Source organism: Lontra canadensis, unplaced genomic scaffold (assembly GCF_010015895.1).
Source record: "Lontra canadensis isolate GAN:19392208 unplaced genomic scaffold, GSC_riverotter_1.0 scaffold38, whole genome shotgun sequence".
NCBI classification, from domain to species: Eukaryota; Metazoa; Chordata; class Mammalia; order Carnivora; family Mustelidae; genus Lontra; species Lontra canadensis.
The window spans coordinates 13,710,393-13,736,886 of NW_022631032.1; the positions used below are offsets into that span (position 1 = coordinate 13,710,393).

Genomic DNA, 26,494 nt, shown 5'->3' on the forward strand with positions numbered 1-26,494 from the left:
GAAGTGGAAGTAGTCAAGGATTATCTTTATGATTGTTTGCATCTTTTCTAACAAATTATTTGTCAAAAGAGAATTTAGTCCAAATTAAAGAAAAACATTTTATGGTTTGTATATGTGTGTATGCACATGTGCACAAATATGGGAATATAGTAGATAATGTGGTGTGGAACAATACTGAATTCTGCATTTTTAAGTTTTAATTTCATTTTGTGGCATATATATTAATGTGAGTGTTGGTTTCTTTTTATATATAAGACGAGATGCTTTTCAACTACAACAGGATGTCTTTTATCACAGTTGGTATAATGTATGTGAAAATGCTACATAATCATCAAAACAATTTATTTTAGTTATTGGTGAGAGATTTGCATGGTTTTGGCTGAAAACTAAAATCATAGAGTGTTTGAAAGAGAGGTCACTTAGACATTAACTTGGGTGATTGATTATCTTTATTAACAACGCTTAAAACTCAAGCTCCAAACAATTATTTACTGATGTCAATTTACTAGGCCTTATTTTAGGGGCTTAATATATTTTAATAAATAGATAATATTTTAATAAAACAGATAAATATCCCTCATGGATATCCCTCTCTAGCAGAGTGACTTGCCTGAGAAGAGAATTTGTGTAGCTTTGTAACTGGACTTCAAGTTAGCACTTTGCAATGCAAGTTGCTGGCAGGGAGAAGTGACGTTTGTGAGTTCTCCATTGTGCTTTGAGCCCTTTGACTCTGAGTTATTAATAGGAGTTGGTTATGAAGTAAGTTGAAGTAAGTTTGATGGTCACATCAAATGGTAATTTATTACATCTCTATTACAGAGCTGTACCTGCAGTGCATGTTTGAGCTGGTCAGATTATTTTCTTTTTCAAATAAGACAGGAACCAATGATAAATTATTTTCTAGAGTATCTTTTGACCAGATACTGGAACATTGCAGTGTTATGGCAGGGCATGCTTCATATGTTATGCTATAGTGCTAGAGATTACGGGTTGTTTTTATCTCTTGTTTTCCTGGGATAGGATTTGGGAAGGATTTGGGAAGCACTTTTATCACCTCTCCAAATCACATCTTTGGAGGCATTCTTTTATGGATTTTTTTTTTTTTTTAGATGACAAATATATTGATTAGACCCAAAATCTTGTCCTTTATCTTCTATTTTAGTGTCTACCTCTTTTTATAATTTCTTATAGTATTTTCATCTACTGTAGTATTTTCAGATGGGGAAGGTGACATTCATAATTTGAGTCATCCATGTGAAATCAAAAGTGACCTTACTCTACCTTTGATTCCACACAGGTGATATCATCACAGGTACTGGAGAAATAAACCTGAGCACATATTTATGATGGATAGCTTTGGGCTTCCATTTTCAGGGATCATGGAATTATATCGAAAGCTACTTTCTGAAACATAATCTCTGGAGGAGAGGGGAGGAGAGGTGCTTTGTAAAATACATCTTTGCATCCTGTAGCTTCCTAATCTGTTAAATCAGTGGCAACAAATAGCCACTTCAGTGGATTGTTTTTAAGTAGACTGTTGATTTTGGCCGTGTTATCATGTTTATTTTCTGAAGCGGCAAAGTAAGGAAAGGTGCCCTGTGATTGCAGATGCTTGGCTTTTCCTTGGGAGGACCTAGAGATTCCCTTTTGTGAAGTTTACTCCTTAGCGATACCTCAGGGACCAAGAGGGCGGGCCTGCTTGCCTTTCCTCCCAGGAGGCCAGTTTTAGGCAGGAGATGAGGAGGTAATCTGGAGAAAGAGAAAGGGGGAGCATATTTACTATTGGCTTCTATTGTTAATCGGGCATACCGTTTTTTTTTCTCTTCAAAGCTCACTTTTATTTTTCTACTCTCTCTGTGTACATGTATATGCTCTCAGTTGAGTTCTGTGGAGATGCTTAAGGTTGTAGGAAAAGATTGGAGGAAAACGATGAAATGGTAGAGGATTACATGAAAAATCTTATTTATAAGAGATTATGGTATAAACAGCTACAGAGATTGAAGATTTATGTGCTTTTTCTTTTTAAATTATGAGGAAAGGATGCCCTTTTCCTTTAGTCTAATATTTGTAAATTCCTTGTCTTATGGTATAGTTAAACATTAGGTCTCAGCCAATTTCCTAGTTATAATTTGACTATAGCTAGATTTATTAGATTCTAATGGGCAAATTATTTTATTGTATCTATTTCAGCTTATTAGTTTCCATAAACCAGGAATATTTGAAATAAGATCGCCTTATTTATTTTCTTCCAGCATTGATTAAAATACAGAGTATTTAGCGGTTTCATACATAGTAAGTGATGTTGGCTTTTTTTCCTCTGGCTCATGTTCTACATTATACTCAGAACTTAGATTAACTTGACTAAATAAATGTCTTACTTGAGTTTTGACTAGCATTTAGAAACTGGATGATATCATAGAATTTAATAGAGGTTTTGCTGACATTTGGAAATCATAGATGATATCATAGAATAATAGAATTTTGTGGCTGGAGAGGGACATTAACCTCATCTGGTTTAACTCTCTTGTTTTATAGTTGAGAAAATTGATGCCTAGAGAAAGTGGTTAAATAATTGATTGCCAAAGTTCACTCAGTTACTTATTTGTAAAATCTCTGCTTTAGCTCTGTTTCCACTACATCACTTTTGTTTTCCTGCCTTAACTGATTCCGGATGTTTTCTTTAAAATATCATTTCCCTGGGACGCCTGGGTGGCTCAATTGGTTAAGCAGCTGCCTTGGGCTCAGGTCATGATCCCAGCGTCCTGGGATCGAGTCCCACATCGGGCTCATTGCTCAGCAGGAAGCCTGCTTCTCCCTCTGCCTCTGCCTGCCACTCTATCTGCCTGTGCTCGCTCACTCTGACAAAAAAAAAAAAAAAAAAAAATCATTTCCCTTAAAGTTCATCTTTGATGTAGTTGTTTATCAGCAGGCTGCCATTTGTGCATCTAACATTTGAATAGCTACAAATACTCTTAAGACCCCAGCCCTGCTTGTGAGGTGTACAGGGTAATAGGGAAGACAGATGCGTGAACAGCTCCTTAGAATGTATTTTATTAAGTGCTATTGAAGGTAGCTCTTTTATAAAGGGAGATGGTTTCCTCATTGGCACTATTCAGTTGTTGTTGTGGCCTTGAGAAACCAATAGTTAACTTTTAAAATCATTTAGAAAATTTTTTGAACTGTTGAATTATTTGAACTTGAGCTAGACAGGCCAGATCATGTGGGACACAAGACTTGAATTAGAGTTTGGACTTAAGGGACACCTGGCTGGCCCAGTCACTTAAGCACCTGCTTTGGCTCAGGTCATGATTCCAGGGTTCTGGGATCCAGTCCTGCACTGGGCTCCTTGCTCAGTGGGGAGCCTGTTTCTCCCTCTGCCTGCTGCTCCCCCTGCCTGTGCTGTCTCTCTGACAAATATGTAAAATCTTAAAAAAAACAAAAAAAAAAAAACAAAAAAAACCAACAGTTTGGACTTAAGATTGTATAGGGAAAAATGACATTTTTTTAATGAGAGTTGAGAGTTTTGGGAAACAGCTTTGGTTTCTTTGCTTGGAATTTGGGTTGTTTAAAAAAATAAAATTATGAACAAATGCCATCATTTCCAATAAGAGCAACGTTTCTACTTTGCTGGAATTGGCAGTGAAAAATTTAAGTCTGGTTAGTGTAATCGAACAGCTGAAATGTTCTTTGTTCTTTATTAGAACAGAAAAATTACACTTACTAAAATAACAAAATGCTACCTCTTCAGTCTGTGGCTGTCCATTCTTACTCCTGTCCATCTTCCAGCAGCCCCTATATCCTTCAACACACTCTACTTTGCCTGCTCTGTTCTCTTTTCTGCTGGCCCTTTCACTTTATCTTGCAGAGCTCTAGTTCAGTTTTGAGGTCCTTTCTGATTCTTTTCATAATCTCTCTTATCTCTTCAGCTTAACTGAGACCTGATTTTCTCTTGTGATAGTTTCCTCATAATTCTTTCCAGTCACTGAAAGCCAATTTTATTATACTCCCTCCCCATTTGTGCAGGAAGAGGCCAGCTCTTTTTCATTTATTGAGGTGAAATTCACGTAACATAAAACTAACCATTTTAAAGTGAACAATTCAGTGACATTTAGTACATGTACCATGTACAGCCACCACTTCTTATTCCAAAACATTTCCATTACTCCAAAGTAAAAACTCCCTACCCATAAAGCACTCTTTTCCTCCCCCTTCCCCTATCCCCTGGCAACCACCAATTTGCATTTTGTGTCTATGGATTTATTTATTCTGGGTATTTTATATATTGTATCTCATACAATGTGAGAGTTTTGTGTCTGGCTTCTTTTATTTAGTAGCCTAATGGTTTGGAGTTTCATCCACATATAGCATGTACCAGTACTTCATTCTTTATGTGGCTGAATAATACCCCATGCTATATATATATATATATATCAAAATTCGTTTATCCATTTGTCTGTTGATGGACTTTTGGGCTGTTCTCACATTTTTACTATTATGAATAATGCTGGTATGAATGTGTATAAATGTACTTGACTGTCTTCAATTTTGGATATATACCTAGAAGTGGTATTGTGGGCTATATGGTAGTTCTATGTTTAACCTTTCTTTTCTTTTTTTCTTTTCTTTTTTTTTTTTTTTTTTAAGTAAACTCTACACCCAACCTGGGTCTTGAACTAACAACCCTGAGATCAAGAGTTGCATACTCTGCTGACTGAGTCAGCCCGGTGCCCCTATGTTTAACTTTTTGAAGAACCATCAAGCTGTTTTTCACAGTGACTGAACCATTTTGCCTTTCCACCAGCAGTGTATAAAGGTTTCAGTTCTCCACATCTTTGCTAACACTTCCTATTTCTGGTTTTTTGTTTGTTGTTTTAATTAAAGCTGTCCTAGTGGGTCTGAAATGATACCATGTGGTGGTTTTGATTTGCATTTTCCTAATGACTAATGATGTTGAGCATCTTTTTATATGTTTTTTGGCCATTTGTGTATCTTTGAAGAAATGTTTACTCAAGTCCCTTGCCTATTTTTTGAGGTTTTTGTTGTTGTTGTTGTTGACAAGTAAGTCCTTTGTATATTGTAGATACCTGACCTTTATCAGACACATAATTTGCAGTATTTTCCTCCATTCTGTAAATTATCTTCACCTTCCTGATAATGTCTTTTGATGTATAGAAGTTCTAAATTTTTATGAAGTCTAGTTTATCTACTTCTGTTTCTCATGCTTTTAGTGACATACCCATTGACAAATTCAAGATCATAAACTGTTTGTATTTAGGTTGCTGATCTGTTTTGAATTGTTTTTATATATGGTATGAGGTAGGGGTCTAATTTCATTCCGTTGTGTGTGGTTATCTAGTTGTACCAGCATAATTTATTGAAGAGGCTCTTCTTTCCTCATTAATTGGTTTTGGCATCCTTGTCAAAAATCAGTAAATTAGAAATATGTAGGTTTATTTTTGGATTCTCAGTTCTACCGCATGGGTCTACATGTTTGTTGTTATGTTGATACCATACTGTTTGGGTTTCTGTGGCTTTGTGGTGAGTTTTGAAATCAGGAATTGTGAATTCTTCAGCTATGTTCTTTTTCAAGATTGTTTTGGCTGTTGGGAGCTATGTGCAATTCCATATTAATTTGAGAATCTGCTTTTCCGTTTCTAAAGGAAAAAAAAAGATAATTAGAATTTTGATAGAATTTGTACCAGTAGATAGATCCCTTAAGGTAGTATTGCCACCTTAATGATAGCGAGTCTTCCAATCCATGAAGATGGGATGACTCTTCATTTATTTAGGTCTAATTTCTTTCAGCAGTGTTTCGTAGTTTTCTTTGTTAAACCTTTGTTCATATTTATTGTAAGGTACTTCATTCTTTTGGATGCTATTGTAAATGGAATTGTTTTCTTAATTTCCTTTTTGGATTGTTATTAAGGGACCAGTTTTTATCATGCATTACTTCCTTCCTTTACTATTTTGATTGTTTTGCCCAAAGACCGCGACGTGACTCCGCATGCTCTTCCTTTTTGAGGTCAGTGATATTTACTTATATGATCTTTGACCTGTTAGGGTTGTTGGAATCACCTGACTTCTATAAGGTGATCCTTCATAACTTCATACCCTGAGTTGTTCTTATTTCTCTCTCTTTATCCCAAAGGATATTAAAACCTGCCCAGATTTTTTTCTCAGCTATTATTCATTTGACCATGTTGGTGTTCTAATTCCCAGGTCTACTTTCCAAATAAGACACTGAAATATGGCCACTTTAGATTTGGTCCAGGTCCACTTCTTAGCCCTTGGAACTTCCTTTTTCTCACCAGGGCACACCAACCTTCTTTCTCAATCGCTCCCTTCTACTGAAACCAGGCTCTGTGTCCTGGTCTCCTAGAATTACATATTTCCTGGCTTGCTGCAGACTGGCTCAATAAAGCATTACTGAATAGATGGTTTCCCTTGTTGCCTATCTAACTATTCCCTGTTGCCCACTTCACCTCTGGAGCCTACCACATCACTTGCAGACAATTGTAACTCCTGTCATCTGCTACTTTTGCTTTGAGACTGAATTTAATTGCTTTTGTCATATTTGACAAACTAATAATTGGTAGCAGTTAGAAAAGAGTTAATTATCTAGATCCCATCTTCATTTGTCTTTTACTTTTTCTTTCTTTTTTTTTTTTTTTTTAAGATTTTATTTACTTATTTGAGAGAGAGAGTGTGCACAAGAGAGAGCATAAGCAGTGAAGAGAGAGAAACAGGTTGCCCATGGAGCAGGGAGCCAGATGCTGTGTTCAATCCCAGGATCCTGGGACATGACGTGAGCTAAAGGCAGCCCCTTAACCAATTGAGCCACACAGGCTCCACCCTCTTTCACTTTTTCTTTAAAAAAATTTTTTGTAAGGGGTGCCTGGGTGGCTCATTCAGTTAAGCATCTACCTTTGTTTCTGGTCGTGATCTCAGGATCCTGGGATGGACCCTGCATCAGGTTCTCTGCTCTGTGGAGAGTCTGCTTATCCCTCTCCATCTATTCTTGCTCTTGCTCTCTCTCAAATAAAAAAATTAAAATATTTTAAAAATTTGCGAACATATGATGGGGAAGGAAAGAGAAAGAGTATATTAAAAAACAAAGCATGATGTTCTCCACAGATTTTATCTTTTCCAAAAATCAGCTTGTTGAAAATTCTTCTATTTCATTAATTATATTTTCTGACTATCAAGGTAAAAACATACTTTGTTATTTGGAAAGTGTATAAAACCATAAAGAAGAAAAATACACATTATTTTACCATGCCTTGGTAATCTTTGGTAAATATCTTTTCAATATTTTTTCCATGTTCTCATTTTTTTTAATGTAGTTGAACTTTTATGTAATGGTTAAGAATATAGAGGTAACTTTTTGAGGTAGAGAATACTTCACAATTTGTAGTGTTAAGTTTTCCCTTCCTCCCTGCCTCCTTCTTAATGCCCTGTGGCCAGATTGTGGCCTGTACATTTTCTGCTTTAAAAAACTGATTGCGCTTTCCTTATGGCTGATCACTTTTTCTGAGTCTCTTACAGATCCTTTGAAAGAATTGAATTTCCTATAAAGTGCTTTCTTGGTGTGTCTATATATCTATCATATTAATTATAGCTGTATATATATATGTGTGTGTGTGTGTGTGTGTGTGTGTGTATGTGTGTATATATATATATATATATATATATATAATAAATTATATATCCTATATGCTAGTATCAATCATAGACTAATAGTTTTGTACCATGATTATACTTAAATTGGGTTCTCTCTATATTTCTAATATTTGGGGAAGGTTTTATTTCCATTGGGTTCTCTTTGTCTTTCTAATATCTGGGGATTTTTGGACCCTTCTTTTTTTCCTTTTTTAAGATTTTATTTATTTATTTAATTGACAGCAATAGAGAGATGGTGAGAGAGGGAACACAAGCAGGGGGAGTGTGAGAGGGAGAATCAGGCTTCCTGCTGAACAGGGAGCCCGATGCGGGGCTGGATCCCAGGACCCAGGGATCATGACCTGAGCTGAAGGCATATGCTTAACAGCTGAGCCACCCAGGTGCCCCAGGATTTTTGTATGCTTGACATTGTGGTTTAGAGCTGTAAAGATTCAGGATTATAATACTTTTGCCATGAATTATACCTCTTCTCAGTATACAATGCTTCTTTATCTCCTGTTTAAAATAAAACTGTTATTAATATCTTAATGTTTTAGAGTAACTTTTGGGGGGGGGTGAAAGAATGTATAATTGGTCTACTTTCTGAGGGCTTCTCATAATCTGTTGCTTTTTACATCTGATGAAAATTTGTCTTGGAATAGAATTTCCAGCCTGCTTGTTATTCCCCGAAAGATAATGCTTTATTGCGTTCCCTGTCATGTTCAGAGTTTCCTGTATTATTGTCATTCAGATAGTGAGCATGGGTATTCCAAGGATTTTCTTCTCATTTCAGCCCAATTGTTAGTGTTGCATGTGAAAATTCTTTGATCTTCTCTTTCCAGTTCTTAATGCTTTACCAGATTTTACCTTTTGGTATATCTGGGTATTTTAAGGGAAAGAGGAAGGTGTTTTAGTCACTAATAATTTATCATTACTAGTGTTAATATTACAATATCAAAGATACTATCTTTTCCAATGTGGTTTTTGTTGAATTTCATTTCTTGAAGCCTTTCTATCTAGTTCTTACCTTCATGGATTACTTTAGGCAGTAACTGGATTTTTGTTCAGTGAATTGCTATAGATATATGTGTATTTCTTTAAACATGTTTTTAAAAACCATTTTTTCCCCACTTTAACTTTCATAGGAAATTTAAGAAAAGAAAAAGAATGAAAGCATACAATAAAAAATAATCCATAATCCACCATTTATAATCAATCACTATTAATATTTATGGATATTTCCCTTCTTCTCTGAGAAATGGAGTACACACATCATTTGTATACATGTACATTTAACTTTAGTTCACTGAACATTTATTTAACGCTTATTATATGGATGATTTATTCTAGGTGTCAGATTGTTAAAAATGTGCTGTATATGGTTTGTATCTTTCCTGTTTTTATTTTATGTTGCAGTCTAAGCAAAACCCAATTTATTAAAATGTATTTGTAACAGTCCTGTTCATGACTTCTTAGTGTTTTTTAGCCACTAAAACCTGTCTTCAAAGGGGAAGCCTAATATATCACATAGATGAACAGGGAGAGATTTGATTGAAGGGGTGAATTGGCTTGAGGTACCACCTCTTTCCTTCTCCAAAGAAAGAGAAACTCGGGATGCCTGAGTGGCTCAGTTGGTTGGGCGGCTGCCTTCGCTCGGGTCGTGATCCTAGCATCCTGGGATCGAGTCCCGCATCGGGCTCCTTGCTCAACCGGGAGCCTGCTTCTCCCTCTGCCTCTGCCGCCACTCTGCCTGCCTGTGCGCTCGCTCACGCTCTCTCTCTCTCTCTCTGACAAAGAAATAAATAAATAAATAAAATCTTAAAAAAAAAAAAAAGAAACTTAAAAAAAAAGAAAGAGAAACTCTTGAAAACTATTTTCTGTTATGGATGTATAACATTATAGTTTACTGATTGCTGCTCTGTTGCTGGTCATTTATTTTTGTTTCTTCAATTTTATTTTATTCTTTTTATTTATTTATTTTTTTAGATTTTATTTATTTGAAAGACAGAGATCACAAGTAGCAGAGAGGCAGGCAGGGGGTGGGGAGACAGGCTCCCTGATGAGCAGAGAGCCCGATGTGGGGCTCAATCCCAGGACCCTGAGATCATGACCTGAGCCAAAGGCAGAGGCTTAACCCACTGAGCCACCCAGGTGCCCCATCTTTTCTCCAATTTTAAATATTGTTTTGATTAATACCTTCATACATAAAAATCTGTATCTATATTTGGTTTCCTTAGGGTGGATTCTTAGATGTGGAATGACTGGGTCAAAGAGCATAAATATTTGTAAAACTTTGATATATATTCACAAATTGCTTGCTGTATGCTAAATTCAGAATTATAGTTAAAGAATATAAACGTTTCTGTTACAACATCAAATGCATTCCAAAAAAAAAAAATCCCTTCAGGATTGCCTGTTCACTAAAAATAATAGGACTTACGGGAAAAATAAGGTTAAAGGCAGACCATTCAAGACCTCTGCAATTTTCAAACCAGGTACTAACAAAAGTATAATTGGTACCTTATGAGATAACTTGGACAGCCCAGTCAAACCACTTCGCACAGCTGAGGCTGCCTCAGAGGAGAGTTAAAAGATATTAAAATGTAATAGGTTGGAAATCGCTGGTCTGTATGGTCTTGAGATAGTGCAGATGTAAGTAGATTTCTTTCTTTCTTTTTTTTTTTATGATTTTATTTATTTATTTGAGAGAGAAAGAGTTAGAGAGCATGAGAGGAGAGAGAGATCAGTGGGAGAAGCAGACTCCCCGCCGAGCAGGGAGTCCGATGTGGGACTCAATTCCAGGACTCCAGGATCATGACCTGAGCCGAAGGCAGTTGCTTAACCAACTGAGCCACCCAGGCGCCCCTGTAAGTAGATTTCTAAGCCAGTGGAACTGCCATAGAGGTTGGCACAAGAGGAAGTACAGCTTGCTGTGTTCCAGGAACTGTGTAGGCTGGCTGTGCTCCTCTGAGCAGGAAGCCCTGGGTGCAGGTGCTCATTTTTAGTTTTCTTAAAATAGGGCAGAGAGGGCTCCTGCTTAGCAGTAGCTGAGCCTGATTGAGGGTCTTTTAGTTTTCCACAGGAAGTTAAAATTTTTACCTCCTAATTCTGTTCCCCTTGCCTGGGAAAATTCAAATGTGAACCATCATAATTTTTGTATTATACTGGTGTTGTTATTTTATTTAATAACTACTTACAAGCTAATTGGTGTTATAGGAACCTATCTTATGACAAAACAGACTATTTTTGTTAATTTGATAAAGAAATGTTTTCAAAATCTGTAGTCGGAAAACATCAGCTCTGTTTAATGATCACATTAGAATTTAAATACCTTAATCTAGAGTAGTAAATTTCAAAATTTCCAATTTATTTTGGTGGCCATTAAGTATTTATAGATATGGATCCTAGGACTCCAAACTGTCAGCCGCTTATGGATATTGTTTGTTGAGGGGAGAAGATAGATTTTGTGGTGACTTTCATGTGTGGGAATGGCTTCATCTGGGATTATGCAGCACTCAGTTATAGCAACAGAGAAGACAGAGGGTAGGGAAGTCAGGTCAGTTCAAGAATGGCAGTTTTTTAAGGTTGGGTATGCATGTCTTACGTAGGTTGGTGGGGGAAAATTAAGAATATTAGTAAGGAAGTAATTGAGGTAATTGGGGTTGAAGCCATTAAGAAGAAAATGAAGAAACGATTGGTATAATAAAATGAGAGAAAGAAGAGGATTTTGAATACTGGAGAACTTATGAGCCCAGAAAACAGCAGTTGTGACAATGAAGGGAAAGAGCTGAAGAGCTATTAGTTATTGAGATGTTACGGTTCAAGATTTTAGAGGTAGAGCAGTTTACATATTGCTACTGCCCCTATATAGAAATGGGTTGCTTTGTTACAGGAGAAGATTGTTGGGAGTTGAGGAACAAAAGGAACATTGAAGGACAGGTTGAAGAGTGCGCTGGTCTCAAGGACAGTGGGAACCTGCCATAGTCAGAGAATAAGGATGCATAGAAATTTTATAAACTGGTTCCAGAGTCCTCAATGAATGAGATCGCTAAAATACTAGGAAGACTAGAAGGTGGCATAGTTTGGTGGTATATATCTGAAAGGTAACAGGACTTTTGATAAGGGTACTTAAGTAAACATCTGAAGTGGTTTTAGAGATTCAGGGCAATGCCCACTGAGGGTGGGAGAATGAGTCCTTCAAGGCTCTACAGGGTCAGCTATGCCTCAAGGGGAGGAAGTTGGTGAAAGTCCCAGTGGTTTTAGGGGATGACAGTATAGGAAAGAGTCATGGGGAGGGGGGGGGAGGGTCATGGATGGATGAATAGGGTAATAAGCATGCCAGCACAGGTTGAGTTCCAAATAGGTTTTTGAAGCTTGAGAAAGTTAGTAGACTCTAGTCTTTTTTCAACCTTCTTTTGGAGTGTTGTGTAAAAATTGTTCTGTTGTCTTCAAAGAAAATGTTTTCTAGTTAGGAACCTTGGTTTCTGTCTAGAGTTTGAATTGGTAAAATTGGAGAGACCTTGAGCAATTTGGGGAGAGCAGATGCCCCTAGGATATTGGAGAGGGAATTGGCCATATCCCTGTCTCATCTTATGAGAGGTAAGAACTCAGAGAATTTTTAGTAGGACTAAAATCATGAATTATTAAGGACTACATGCATGGCTTGAGGATGTGTTTGCTTTCTTGTTTTTTATTTCTTTTCTGCTTTTATAGCTCTTTTTCATCTGGCTTTATAGGGAGTTGAATTTACAGAACCCATAGATGTTTTTGATACTTTGAACTGTGTCTGGAAAACTTAAATATTTATACATTATCATTGTGATGATTACTATTGTTATTATTACTACTACTACTACCGCCACCACCAGTAATAGCATTACAATTGTTATTTATTAGAAACAGAGTTCTTTATTTCTCTGTGAAAGATGTATTAAGTTTAAATTCGGAAGTTGATCACTTTAAATTATTTTTTAAAAACTTTTTACCTTAGTGCTAGTGACATACTGTGGTATGCAAGCTTTCTGAGATTAGAAAAAAGTAATAATTTTTTCTAATTTATTATTACTATTTAATTTATTATATATTATTTATTTTATTATTTATTTTTATTATTTATTAATTTTCCAATTTTTCTATTATTAATTTTTTTCTTCCTCTTGAAAATTTTAGGCTAACTTTACATAATGAAATGCACAAATTTTAAATGTACAGTTGATTGAATTTTGGGAAATGCATACACCTATGTACTATCCCAGTTAGATATGTGGAACATTTTAATTAGCTGGAAGCTCCCTGGTGCCCTTTTGCAATCAATTCACCTATCTCTCACCCCCTTTCCCAGGCAACCACACTGATCTGATTTCTAGCACCATAAATTAGCTTTGCCTGCTTTAGAATTTTGTATAAATGAAATTATATAGTATGTAGTTTTTCACGTATAGCTTGTTTTGCTCATGTAGTCTATGAGATTCATCCCTTTTGTTACAAGGTCTCAATAGTTTATTTTCATTATCAAATAGTATTCTTTCCTATGAACATACCACAGTTGGTTGTTCATTCATCTGGTAATGGACGTTTGTATAATTTACAGCGTTGGCTCTTCTGAATAAAAGTGCTATCAACATTCACATATAAATTTTTTTGTGGACGTATGTTTTCATTTTTTTGGGTAATGACCTAGTTTTGGAATTACGGGTTCATAGGGTATATATATATTAACTTTATACAAAACAGCCAGTTTGGGGATCCTGGGTGGCTCAGTCCATGAAGCGTTTGCCTTCAGCTCAGGTCATGATCCCAGAGTCCTGGGATCAAGCCCTACATCCGTCTCCCTGCTCTGCCGGAAGCCTGCTTCTCCCTCTCCCTCTCCCCTTGCTTGTGTTCCCTCTCTTGCTATATCTCTGTCAAAAAAATAAAATCTTAAAAAAAAAAAAAAAAGTGCCAGTTTTACCAAGTAATTTAACATTTTCATGCTCCCAGGAATGTGAGAGATAGAATAGCTCCAACATGCTTACCAACCTTTAGTAATTCTTATAGGTGGAAATAATATCTTTGTGTTTTAATTTGTATTTCTCTGATGACTAAGATGTTTGGCACTTCTTCATATGCTTATTTTCCATTTTCTTTTATTTTCTTATGTATGTTCACATCTTTTGCCCAATTATTTAATTGTATTATTCCTTTATTTTTGGTTTGTAGATCTTTATATGTTCTAGAAACAAATCCTTTTTTAAAGAAAGTCGTGCTATGAATATTTTCTTAGTTTTTTACTTAAACTTCATTTTCTTAACAGTGTCTTTTGAGGAGCAGAAGTTTTTACTTTTGATGATGGGAAATTCATCTTTTTTTCTCTTTTGGTTCATGTTTTTGTGTGACCAGTCCAAGAAATCTTTATTTACCCTAGGTTGTGAAGATACCCACTACATTTTCTTTTAGAAGCTTTATAGTGTCATTTTTTATATTTAGGTTTATAATCTATCCCAAATCAGTTTTTGTGTGATATGTAAAATAAAGGTCAAGATTTTTTTCCCTTTACTTTTATCAGTTGCCTTAGCATCACTTTAATTGAATTGCCATAGTACTTGTTGAAATTCCATTGGACCTATATCTGCAGGTTTATTTTTGGATTCTGTTCTGTTCCACTGATATGTCTTTTTGTCAGTAACCACAATCTCTTGATTACTATAATTCTAATCATGTTATGAAATCAGGTCATGCAAGTCTTCTAACATTGTTTTTTCTTTTTCAAGGTTGTTTTGGCATTTCAATTTCATTTTAGAATTAATTTGTTTTTTCAAAAAGGTCTATTGGGATTTTCACTAGGATTACTTTAAATCTGTAGATCAATTTGAGAAACTTGACATCCTGACTATTGAGGCTTATCTAAAAGAATGATTATCTCTACTTACTTAGGTAATCTTTAATTTTTCTTAGCCGGGTTTGGTAGTTTTTAGTGTAGAGGTCTTACATATCTTTATTTAGATTTATTTCTAGGTTCTGGTGTTTTTTGTTACAGTATTGATTTTAAATTATATTTTCCAGTTAATATATAGAAATGCAATTCATTTTTTAATATTGGCCTTGTAGTCTGAGACTTTGCTAAATTCACGGATTGGTTTTAGTAGTATATAAGTAGACTTTATAGTGTTTTTTACACACATAATCCCATAATCTGTGAGTTTTATTAGTACATCCACTCCAACTTTTACGCTTTTGTCTTGTTCTTATACATTGGTTAGGACCTCCAGTTCAAGTTTGAATAAAGGTTGTAGAAGTAGACATCCTTGCCTTGTTTCTGAGCTTAGAAATAAAAATTTAATAATTTACCATTGAGTATGATGTCAGCTGTAGGGTTTCTTATGGATGCTTTTTACCAGACTGAGAAAGTTTATGTCTGTTCCTAGTTTGTGGACAGTTTTTGTCATTAATTTTACCAGATGCTTTTTCTGCACCTACTAGGATGATCTGGGTTTTTATCTTTTATTCCTTTAATGTGGTGAGTTAGTTAATTTTTTTGAATTAGTGATTTTTCAAGGTTAACTTCTCATATACATTTAATCATATGTAATTATCCTTTTTGTATATTGCTGGATTCAGTTTACTAATGTTTTATGGAGAATTTTATGTCTCTGTTCATGAGGGATGTCAATCTGTAGTTTTCTTATCATGTTTCTGTCAGGTTTATTATCTGTGATGCTGGCCTAATAAAATGAGTTAGGAAGTGTTTTCTTTGACTGTTTTCTGAAAGTTTATGCAAGATTGGTATTATATCTTCCTTAAATATTTGATAGAATTCATCTGGACCCAGAGCTTTGGGTTTGTTGTTTTTTTTTTTTTTTTTTTAAGATTTTATTTGACAGGCAGAGATCACAAGTAGGCAGAGAGGCAGGCAGAGAGGGGGAAGCAGGCTCCCTGCTGAGCAGAGAGCCAGATGCGGGGCTGGATCCCAGGACCCTGAGATCATGACCTGAGCCGAAGGAGTGGCTCTAACTAACCACTGAGCCACCCCGGTGCCCCTTGGTGGGGATATTTTTATTATTTGGATTTTTAACAACTTCTTGTCAATTTTGCTAAATTGTGTTTTACAAGAATTCTTCTGGTTTATCTGAGTTACTGAATTTATTGTCATAAAGTTGTTCATACTAAGATTCTATTTTTTTAACATCTGTAGGATTTGTAGCAATGTTTCCTCTTCATTCTTAATATTGATAGTGTTTTCTTTCTTTTTTTCTTAATCAGTTTTGCAAAAGGTTTAACTTTCATCAGTCTTTTAAAATAATTATCTTTTGGCTTTATCCTTATCTTTAGTTAATTTCTTTATTATAATATTTAAGAAGGTAGCCTGTATTATGTCTAGTTAGAATCCATTTTTTAAAAATGTGTATGGTTTAACTCATGATTAACACCCCCATGAGTGTTAATCAGATGAGGGGCACTAACTGGGTGGTGTCCCAATTGGGTGGGGGCTGGCAGCGGGGACAGTGAAAAAATACACCTAAGGCAGAACAAAAGAGATAGAAGTTTATTGAGTACACTGCAAGGGAATGGCCAGGCAGGACTGCAGAAGGGAAACTGCCGCTTGGCAGTGGTAAGGAGCCACAGTGGTGAGGGCAGAGTCAGGGAGAGTGGGGGCAAATGGAATTTTCCATTTTTGGTGATCTGAGGAACTGTGCCTGTTTGCAGTTGGTCACTTAGGGCTTATGGCTGTTTCAAGGTGGGTCACTTAATGAGCCTGTCTGCTCTCAGCCCAGTGGTCTCTGTGGGCCCTTTTGCCTTGCTCAAGTTTCCATTGCCCAAACCTGTTGCTTAAAAGAGCCTCTACAACCCCTTTGTTTTATGTTCCATAATTACATTGTTCAAAGAATACTGTAACCACAATAACTTGAGTTGGTACCTTGGTGAGGGAGAGACTACACTAGGTGGAGTTGTCACACAAAGGAAACTATTTGCAGCAAATAAGGAGATCACCAGGAATAACTTCCAAAGTTGATTCCCCAAGCAAGGGTTAATGGGTTCCTTTTATTTAGGGTTAGGATGAATATTAAGAAAGGGGAGCTTTGTCACTGTAAGTAGAGGTGAGCATAAAGTTGTGCAAGCGCCTTAAGGAAAAAGGCCTGTACCTACATTACATGTTATGTTAATGAGGCTTGTGCTCCTCCTGGGGAGAAGGTTTCAGCATTCTAGTGAGGTAAAAGTAACTGTCACTCAGTGTTCCATCTGTGCAGGTGTGAGTTGGGGTTTGAGCTCAAACTGGTCTGGGTGGTCTGGGCCTGCCAGAGCTTCAGCTGGCCTGTCATTTTTGCTTGAGAGGTAGTTTTGGTTTCCATCATGGGATGCCCGTGGGTTCTTGGCTTGAGTTAAAAGATAAGCTGGAAAGAAAAGCTTAAAAATGTGGAAGAAGGTCAGTGAGTACATGTAGGTGATCAGTAAAGGTCAGGTTTCAGAGTCCAGCTGGTGACAGAATATCCACACTAAATTTCTCTTTTGATCTTTTGTTTTCTGAAATAATATTGGTCTCCAATTATGATTGCGAGATCTCCGTCTTCACCTCTTCATACCATAAGGTTTAAGGCTCACAGTATAGACTCACTAATTGGTTGATCTCCCCTGTACCCTTTCCCTCCAATGTGTGGAATATATATGTCATGCATTACTAGAGGGACACCTAGATACAACTTTATATAACAGCAGATCGGTTGAGAGAAAGTAACCCTGTTTTTATTTATTCAGTTCTTTTGGATTATCGTGGAGAAAGCTTCTATTTGGTTCTTTACATATATCAAATACTTGCTTTTTGTAAGTAGTGAACTGGACTCAAGCCTGCTCACTGCGTTGCTAGGCACCAGTATTTAGCTAGAATTTAGTAATATTTTGTTCTCCCTTTAATTCTTTTTGCTACCTTATTTTTTTCACAATAATTACTAATTTTCCACTCAAGATAGTAATTAAACTTTGCCTTTAAAATTTTTGTTTTAAGGGGCACCTGGGTGGCTCAGTGGGTTAAAGCCTCTGCCTTCGGCTCAGGTCATGAGCCCAGGGTCCTGGGATCTAGCCCCACATCGGGCTCTCCGCTCAGCAGGGAGCCTGCTTCCCTTCTTCTGTCTCTGCCTGCCTCTCTGCCTACTTGTGATCTCTGTCAAATAAATAAGATCTTTTAAAAAAATAAAATTTTTTGTTTAAAAAAAAATGAATCAGTGTTAAAGGAAAATGTTAAATACAGGTAGGATGAAGGGGAATGAAAGAATTGAAGAACGTGGTGTATGTTGGAGGTTGGATGTGGCCCTGATGGAAAAGATAATATGGGAGTGAGTGAAATTTGGAAGTTGCTTCTCCAGCATTTCTCAGGTGTCTTGGTTATTTCAGCTTTATCTGTGGGACTGACTTGTTTAACTGGTGTTTTCTGAGCATCTGCTTTGTGCAGAGAAGTGTCCTGAGAATATGAGGAGAAATCTGCTGTTCTCCACCTTGTCATAGGTAGGGGAGAGGGCATGTTTTGGTGTGGCAACTAGGGTGAGTGTATGATGGTAAATGCTGTCAGAGTGAGTGGCCAGGATGTCTTTGCCTGTGAGGAAGGGGAGGTCATCTCTGGCTGGGGTCTTGAGGCCATGGCTCAAACTAATGTTTTCACAAAATTACATCTTTCTTCCTTCTATTTTTGAATCTCTTTTCCTAAATCTCCATCAATTTTGAGGGGAGAAGGGGCTCTTGTTTGTAGGAAGAACTCTGAGAAGGACTGTGTCCAAAAGAAAGTTACATTGATTCTCAGAAGACCGAGTGGCTCCCAGAGTTCTGGATCTAGCACACCTGTGTTTAGTTGGATAACTACTTAATTGTTTTGAGTCCCAGGTTCTTCTTTTTTATTGATGACAGTGTAGCCCAGTCTGCTTCATTAGACAGAATATGTGAGAGACATTTATGATGTACATTTGTATTTCCATATTATTTCCACTCTTACTAGTATCTGAAATACTGATGGTTAATGATTTTGAGTGCATTTTAGGTGTTTAATTCTTTTTTCTCTTTTTTTCTAGGTCTTGATGCAGAACTTTATTATGTGAGAAATGACCTTATTAGTCACTATGCTCTATCCTTTAACCTGTTAGTACCCAGTGAGACAAATTTCCTGCACTTCACTTGGCATGCAAAGTCCAAGGTAAGAGAGTGGTCAACCAGAGATGCCAAGACAGGACCACTCAGGCCCAGAGGCCCATGTATGGGCTATATCTTAGGGATGGGCTACCATCTAAGGGCTATCTATATCTTAGGGATGGGCTACCATCTGTATAAAAGGGTCTCTGGGTGGTTGGCTATAGCAGCACTGGGTCTTTTCAGATTAATGTTTTAAATCTTTAGCTTATTCTTTTTTTTTTTTTTTTTTAAGATTTTATTTATTTATTTGACAGAGAGAGAGCACAGCATGGGGAGTGGCAGGAGAGGGAGAAACAGACTCACCATTGAGCAGGGAGCCTACTGTGGGACTTGATCCCAGGACTCTGGGATCCTGACCTGAGCTGAATGCAGATGCTTAACCAACTGAGCTACCCAGGAACCCCTCTGTATCCTATTCTGTTAGACTTTCTCAAGTCCTTTTAAAATGAAGGTAGCCATCATTTATGTGACTAGCTAATGATAGAACATTTACATCCTTTCAGGCTTTTCAAGCAGGGATGCAGATCTAGTTTGAAGAGGGAACATTTGGACCTGCTAATGACTGCTGTTACTGTGAACTGATAGGAGTGTAGGATGGGGAAATTGATGGGATAGGTGCTTTGGACATGTTTGATGTAATGGCTAAAGTTCTGCCATCTATGGAGAAATGGTAAAAATGGAATATAGCAGACACAGGCACCCATATGAGCTGTGGCTAAGCTCCTTTAATGGTAAGGGACTTACTGCTTGGCTTATTGTTGCTAAATTCTTCACATTTTCTCTGACTGACTAGACTCCCTGAACATGATAAATTTTCTCATAGGTCAAAGAGTGGGGGCTGAGGGTAGAGCCCACCTCCTCTAATCAACTTTAATTTCTTTTATTAACATTATAATAAACAATAGAATTTTATTTGGGAAATAAAAATAGTTTTGCTACTAAAATCTCTTTAAGTTTTATTTTTTTAAAGAATTATAAAGTGGTGTCTGTCCTGGTATCTGTTGCAAAGTCGTTTAAATTTGATGACTTTAATATAGATCTTTTTATCTACTTAGAAAATAGTAATGAGTATTAGGAAAATTCAAGTATTAGTAGAATTATTTTTAGAACTCTTGAGACTTTGTAGATCTACACCCAAAGTAATCATTGTTTATAGTTTGGTATACTTCAAAACTCATTAAAAAAATTTTTTTTAAACAAAAAGGGGATTTTATCATACCTATATTATATGATATTTTTCCTCTTACACTATATTTTAGCATCTTTCCATTTCTATTTAACTTGTCTTTAATGGCTTGATAGCACGATATTGTATGGATATATGATTATTTCTTAAGTGCCTCATTGACACATAGATTTTTGATAGCGTTTCACTATTTCAAACAATGCTTCCTTTCACTGTTAGAGATAGTTTACTTCACTTCATCAGGCAGGCAAAATCCATGGTACGGGGTTGGGGAAAAAAATTGGTAGTTCATCTTTTGTTGCTGTTTCTACTTGTTATCGATGAATAGAGAAACAAAATATATGTGTGCGAATGTGTACTTGGGTGTATGTATGTATGTATATATATGTGTGTATGTATACATACATTGAGAAATTTTTGTGCACTTGTAGTTATTTTCGAGTAGTAATTTGTCACCAAGTAGTGAAATCACAGGGTCAGAGTGTGAGTGTTCAAAATTTTGGTAGACATTGCCAAGGTATTTCTCTCTTCCCTCTCTTAAGATGGTACCAGTGAACTGGATAAGGAGTGATAAGCACTCCTTATCAAATGAATAGGGTTGCTTACTTCTTTAATTCACTTATTAACACTAAATATCTTAAGTATAATTATTTGCTAATCAGATGAGTAAAAATGGTTATATAACTATTATTATTATTACAGTTGACCCTTGAATAACATGAGGGTATATTGGGTACTGATAGGGTACCGATGCCCCCCCATAGTCGAAACTCCATGTATAACTTTTGACTCCCCCCAAACTTAATTACTAATGGTCAGTTAACACTTATTTTATATGTTATATATATTTGTAATTCTTGCAATAAAGTAAGCTAGAGAAAAGAAAATATTAAGAAAATCATAAGGAAGTAAAAATCCACTTAGGGTATTACAGTATAAAAAAAAATCCATGTAAATGGACCTGTGCAGTTCAAACTGGTGTTACTTAAGTATCAACTATATATATATAAATTGAAGCATACATTACAGAAACATTATACGCATATACATATAGGCATTAAAATATAGCTGCAGTAATGCGATTAAAGTTGACTTAGCTTGGATTCTTGGTAAAACATATATGCCTCGTCGTCTGGAGCACCTGAACCATCCAACATTGTTGCTTTGGGGTATCCAAATATGAGCCTACTTTTTTAGTGGTGGGTTTATCTCTTTATGGTAAAAACTACAAAAAAGAGGTCAAGAGTGAAAATTCATGTGAAACAATTAAGAACATTTAGTAAATGGAAACCTGGATATGCTGAATTGCCAAAAGGTACAGATAATTCAAAAAAAGTTCACCTGAGACATTTTAATCTGAGATACGTTGGTTTCAATGAGTAGGCACCTGAACTCTTCAAAGAAACTGTGCTAACACATTTTCCAGTGTTCTTATATAACATTATGTGACCTTATTATTTAGGGGTGGGGTGACTTTTGATATAATTTCCAACATAAAAATTACAAGAATAATAGAATTCTCCTATATCCTTTATCCGGATTCACTGATTGTTACTGGTTTGCTTCATTTGCTTACTCTATCATTCATTCTTCTCCCCACCCTCATGCACACACAGTTTTTTTCTTGATCTGTGTGAAAATGAATTGCAAGCATCCTGTCCCTTTAGCCTTAAATAATCAATGTATATTTTCTAGGAATAAGGGCATTCTTTACATAACCAGAGGACAGTGATCAAAATCAGGAAACTTAATTAATATTGATATAGTACTGTTATCTAATGTACAGTATTCACATTTCATCAGTTATCCTGGTGATGTTCTTCATAGTTCTTTTTTCTATCTAATTCAGGATCATGCAGGCAGTTGATGTACCTTTAGTCCTCTATTAATCTGGAACATTTCTTTGGCCTTTCTTTGTGTGCCTTGACCTTGACATTTTTGAAACACACAATCCAGTTATTTTGTAGAATGCCCCTCAGTTTGAGTTGTCTGAGGTTTTCTTGTGATTAGATTCAGGAACATCTCTTCGTTAGTAACACCACAAAAATGCTGTCCTTCACAGTGCACATGATGTCAACTTGCCCCATTATTGGTGATCTCTGATCATTCAATTCATAGGATTCTCCACAGTAAAGTTTTCTCCTTAATAATGAATAAGTAATTGTAGGGAGATTTTGTGATATTATATTTAAAAAATTCCATTCCTTATTATGCTTTCAACTACTAGTTTCTACATCTGTGTTTAGAATTAGTTTTCACTTTTTAGCCAGTATTGTCGAAGAGATTAGTATGTTCCTTCTCACTGGAAGAGTCAGATCCACATTTGGTAAATATTTGGTGGGAATGTTGTAGAGGGAATGGAAATTCAAACATTTGTTCAGTAGCTGGTCTTGAATTTTAAGTTCCCTTGCTGCTCTGAGATCCTGTGTTCTGTGAACATCTTTAAGTCAGAGAAGCTTCTTATAGTCTCCAAAAAAATTGATATTTAATCCTTTGTTGCTTTTCCTACTTATAACGTTGATAAATATAAAAACAAACGATACATATATTTTGAAGTAGTGAAAAATCTAATGAAATAGAAAATCTACTATTCTACTAACCTTGACTAGGGTGTGATTATTTCTGGGCCCACTTAAGGAAAAATAATGATACATCATGAGAATGGTTCCTGGGCAAGTATATGGGTAGTAACTTGTGAAGAAAAAGGCAGTGTGGCATGTGGCAGTTAGAATTGAACAGATTTAAACCTTCTCTTAATCATTCTTTTTCAGATATACACATACATTGGATGATTTTATTTGGAGTGAGTTTCAGGGATCTGATATTGCTGATAGTGGATGTCTGAGGAGTTTTAAGAGCCTGTCACAGGAGGAGGTTGGAGTGGAGGAGAGGAGAGAGGAAAGGGTTCAGATGAATATATATATTCATGTATGTGTGTGTGTGTGTGTATATATATATATACACACACATATATATACACACATATACATGTGTATATGTATATATATGATGTATGTATACACACACACACACACACACACACATACACGTTTGTACTGCCCTGGGCAAAGGTTGGGTCAGGAGGTGCCCTGGTATAGTCTATGGTCTTTCCAAATTCTTCATGAATAATTTCTAAACTACTTCTGTGTCAGGTTTTAAATATCATTAGTGCACATTGATCTACTGTTGCTGGTATGATATTCCTGGTAAGGCAGAAAGATGTTCCCTGACTTGCTGGAGGGCATCACCACCTATTTACACATCTAGCCAGAATCCTAGAAGGGGTCATACAGTTCTGCTGTACCTGCCAAGTCCATTTGACTGTCTGTGATAATTATACCTTAAATTCACCTCCTTCTTTCTGGATCTGATGCCCCATCTGTAGTTTGGGTCTTCATTGTTTCTTAACAAGAGATGGAAATAGTCTTCTAACCAGTCTCCTTGCTCTGGATTGACTTCTTGCTGTGCTGCTGCTCTACCTTACCCCACATGCCCTACCCACCCAGACTACTTTAGGGCTCTCAGTTGCCACCAGAATAAAGTTCTGATTTCTTAGGAAGCCTTTATGATGTTGATTCTGCCTTTCTTTTCTACTTCCTCTTCAGCTAGTTGACTAGTGCCATTTTGTTTGGTAATTTTTTGAATGTCCAGGAAGTTACATTGCTGCTGTTTGCACTGCTAGAAATGCCCTTTCCCCATTCTTTACCTCATGAACTGTTCATCTCCTAAATCTCAGACCTGGTGTCACTTCTCATTTGGCTGTGTCAGGTGCTCCTTTCTGTACCCTCAGCATGCTTGTCTTTCCTCCCTCATGGCCCTTGTCATACTCTATAAGAGTATTGTAATGGTTGATCTTCTTTTCTATCTCCCTTCTAGATGCAAATCACTTCAGAGGGAGGAACTTAATTTCTTCTGTCTCTGTGTTCCCTGTGCCTGGTGTATAGCATCTGGCACTTTGATACAGGTGTTCTACTGACTACAGGAGAGAAGCCACAGGGCACAGCTCAACAAATGGGGGTCTTCTGAGTAGTGAGAGCTTTTTAAAGTTGGAATGTATTAGGAATGGGGAATTTCCCGTTTCTAGATGTGTGAAACATAGGCTGAGTACACTTGACACCAGTTGTCCAGCTGCGATTTGTCAGGTATTTCACTGTGAATAAAGTTATAAATTTGGAGACATGAAGGGAGTTCACAGATTGAGTATATAGCTAAACTAATTTCACAAGTTCATCTGTAACAGGACTTACAACTTAGGGGAAAGTAATCATCTTCTCTCTTAAAATATTTTATAATAAAAATCTAAGGAATATGTTTGTGTTAATCCAGTTTCAGGCTTTGGCCACCATTGCAACTCCTAATCCTGCCTTTAAGTCATAATCTCTTTGGTAATTTTAACACAGTTGAGTAATTGAACTTCGTTTGTTTTAAAAATTGATCTTTTGGGTAATGATGTATACGTATGGTACAAAATTCAAAAGGCATAAGGCGTATACAGTGAAAAATAAGTCCTCTTAACTTTGCTGGTACCCTCCCCAGCCAGTCTAGACACTGAATTGCCCTTCCATTGGCAACCACTGTTACCTGATTCCTGTCTCCCATTCTAAAGATAGTCTGTACACAGATAAGCATCATTGTGTGTGTGTGTGTGTGTGTGTATTTTAACAAGTAACATACTGTATACTTTCTGCAGTTTGCAGAGCATTGAACAACATATCCTGGTAAAGTTTCTCTGTCACTGCAGATAGAGTTGAATTTTTTTTTTCTTTCAAATCACTAAAAAATACATTATATGGTTATAATTTAGTTTATCGATCAGTTATTATGAGAAAAAAAAATAAGACCCAGATTTGGGAAGGGACTTGCTTAAGGTAGTAGAAGCAAAAGACAAAGGAGGTAGAAGTGTCTGGAAATGGGAAGGTCACACAAGGGGCAAGAGAGACATGGCTTCTTCACCTGAGAAGACACAGAAAGCTCTTCACCTGATTCTGTTGGCTCTGGGATGCAGTCATGAACTTTCTGGAGGAAGGCCACAGCTCCTAAGGGCTAACACGTTATCAGAAGTTCTCAGTTCTTACTTTTTAACGTATGCTGGGAGGTAAAATATTTGCTTCCAAAGATCTCCAGGCTCTCCTTGATATGCCTGTTCACATTATTGATATTTTAATATTAGTTTTCACACATCAAAGCTTTTGCCAGTAGTGTTGTTTTTCAGTGTTTACTTGGTTGTTTTGTCTTGCCAAATAGACTGTGGTCTTCTGAGAGGCTGAAGCTGTATCTTATTCTCGACATTTGTGTCACATAACCTTAGTGAGTAGTTGTTAAATGCTATTGGTTAATTGCATTTGCAGGTGGGATGAGAACTCTCGTATTTCTTCTCTTTCACAAGACCACATGGTCAAAAAAAGCCAAGATTACTAGGTTGTTTTAACAAATAATTAGTTTCTTGTATGGTCCAGAACATTCTTTGATATCTGGGAAAGAAGCATGCCACTGTATCTGTTAATTGTCCGTAGATATTTTAGGTATCTGGAAGGCAGAAATATACCAAAATATAGCAGAATATTCCCCCAACTCACATCCACTCTGTAGTTGTTCTCTGGTTTTAGGAATTCTTCATCCTTGTCAGGACGGTCTGCAGGGAACTTGTCCAGAGTTCCTACAGCAGCTCCGGGGGCCAGAAAGCAGTATCTCCTGCAGAGTGGGATTTCTGTGAAAAAGGTAGCACTTCTGGTGAATTCAGAGAAATTAAAAAGCTATATGGCTATAGGCAAATCTATTCACTTTAAATCTATACCATGTTCCAGAAGGAAATTGCTTTACTTATCAGCTATTTGCAATTGCCATTTGTTTCCAAGTAAGGGAAGATTACCAAAAATGTTTATTTTTTAGCCTATTCAAATATTTACATTTTCTCTGGCTTCTTTTCTGAAATATTTTGGCTCACTCTTTTTTCTGATAAACAACTGCTGTTCAGATTTCCTTTGTTCCGGTAGATTATGAATGTTAGCTTTAGAACGGATCTGTTCTTCAAAGGATCACTGGCAAGTGAGATTCCACACAGATCGATATATGGCAAAATAAAGAAAACTGGACAGTGATAACTGGCAGTTTGTTATCTGCCCCCAGAAACTAATTTAAAAATTAGTATCCTAAGGATTTCAGAGAGAGGAGAATCACCTTGTGAATGCCTTACATGTTTAGGTAATCCCTCAGAAAGGGAGCCAGCAAAGGGCAGTCTTCCGTGCTTTCATACTCCTTATTCCTCCAGGCTGCTTTTATAGCCAGAGGGTCAGCCTTCTCAGACTTCCTATCCAGCTCCATTCACAAGCTCATTTCTCTCTCCCTTGCCTCTCCGAGATACTCAGGTGCTAATCCTGTCTCCTGCCCTCTGCATTGCCATTAGGGCCTTTGACCCCATTTGCCAGTCTCTGCTTTCCTAGAAGTTTTGGTCTCTGGTTAGCTGTACCTCTGCTTACAATAACTGAGACCTAGAATAAAAGA

General features: G+C 36.6%; 1 protein-coding gene across 2 annotated transcripts in view; it reads left to right on the forward strand.

The window, feature by feature from the left end:
* Positions 1 to 26,494, forward strand: part of RYK (receptor like tyrosine kinase) — an 85,761-nt gene that overhangs the window by 11,675 nt on the left and 47,592 nt on the right. For both annotated transcript variants that reach the window (XM_032869665.1, XM_032869666.1), the window contains exon 2: positions 18,690 to 18,811. In XM_032869665.1, coding sequence (XP_032725556.1) covers positions 18,690 to 18,811 — 122 coding nt within the window. The remainder of the gene's footprint in view (positions 1 to 18,689; positions 18,812 to 26,494) is intronic.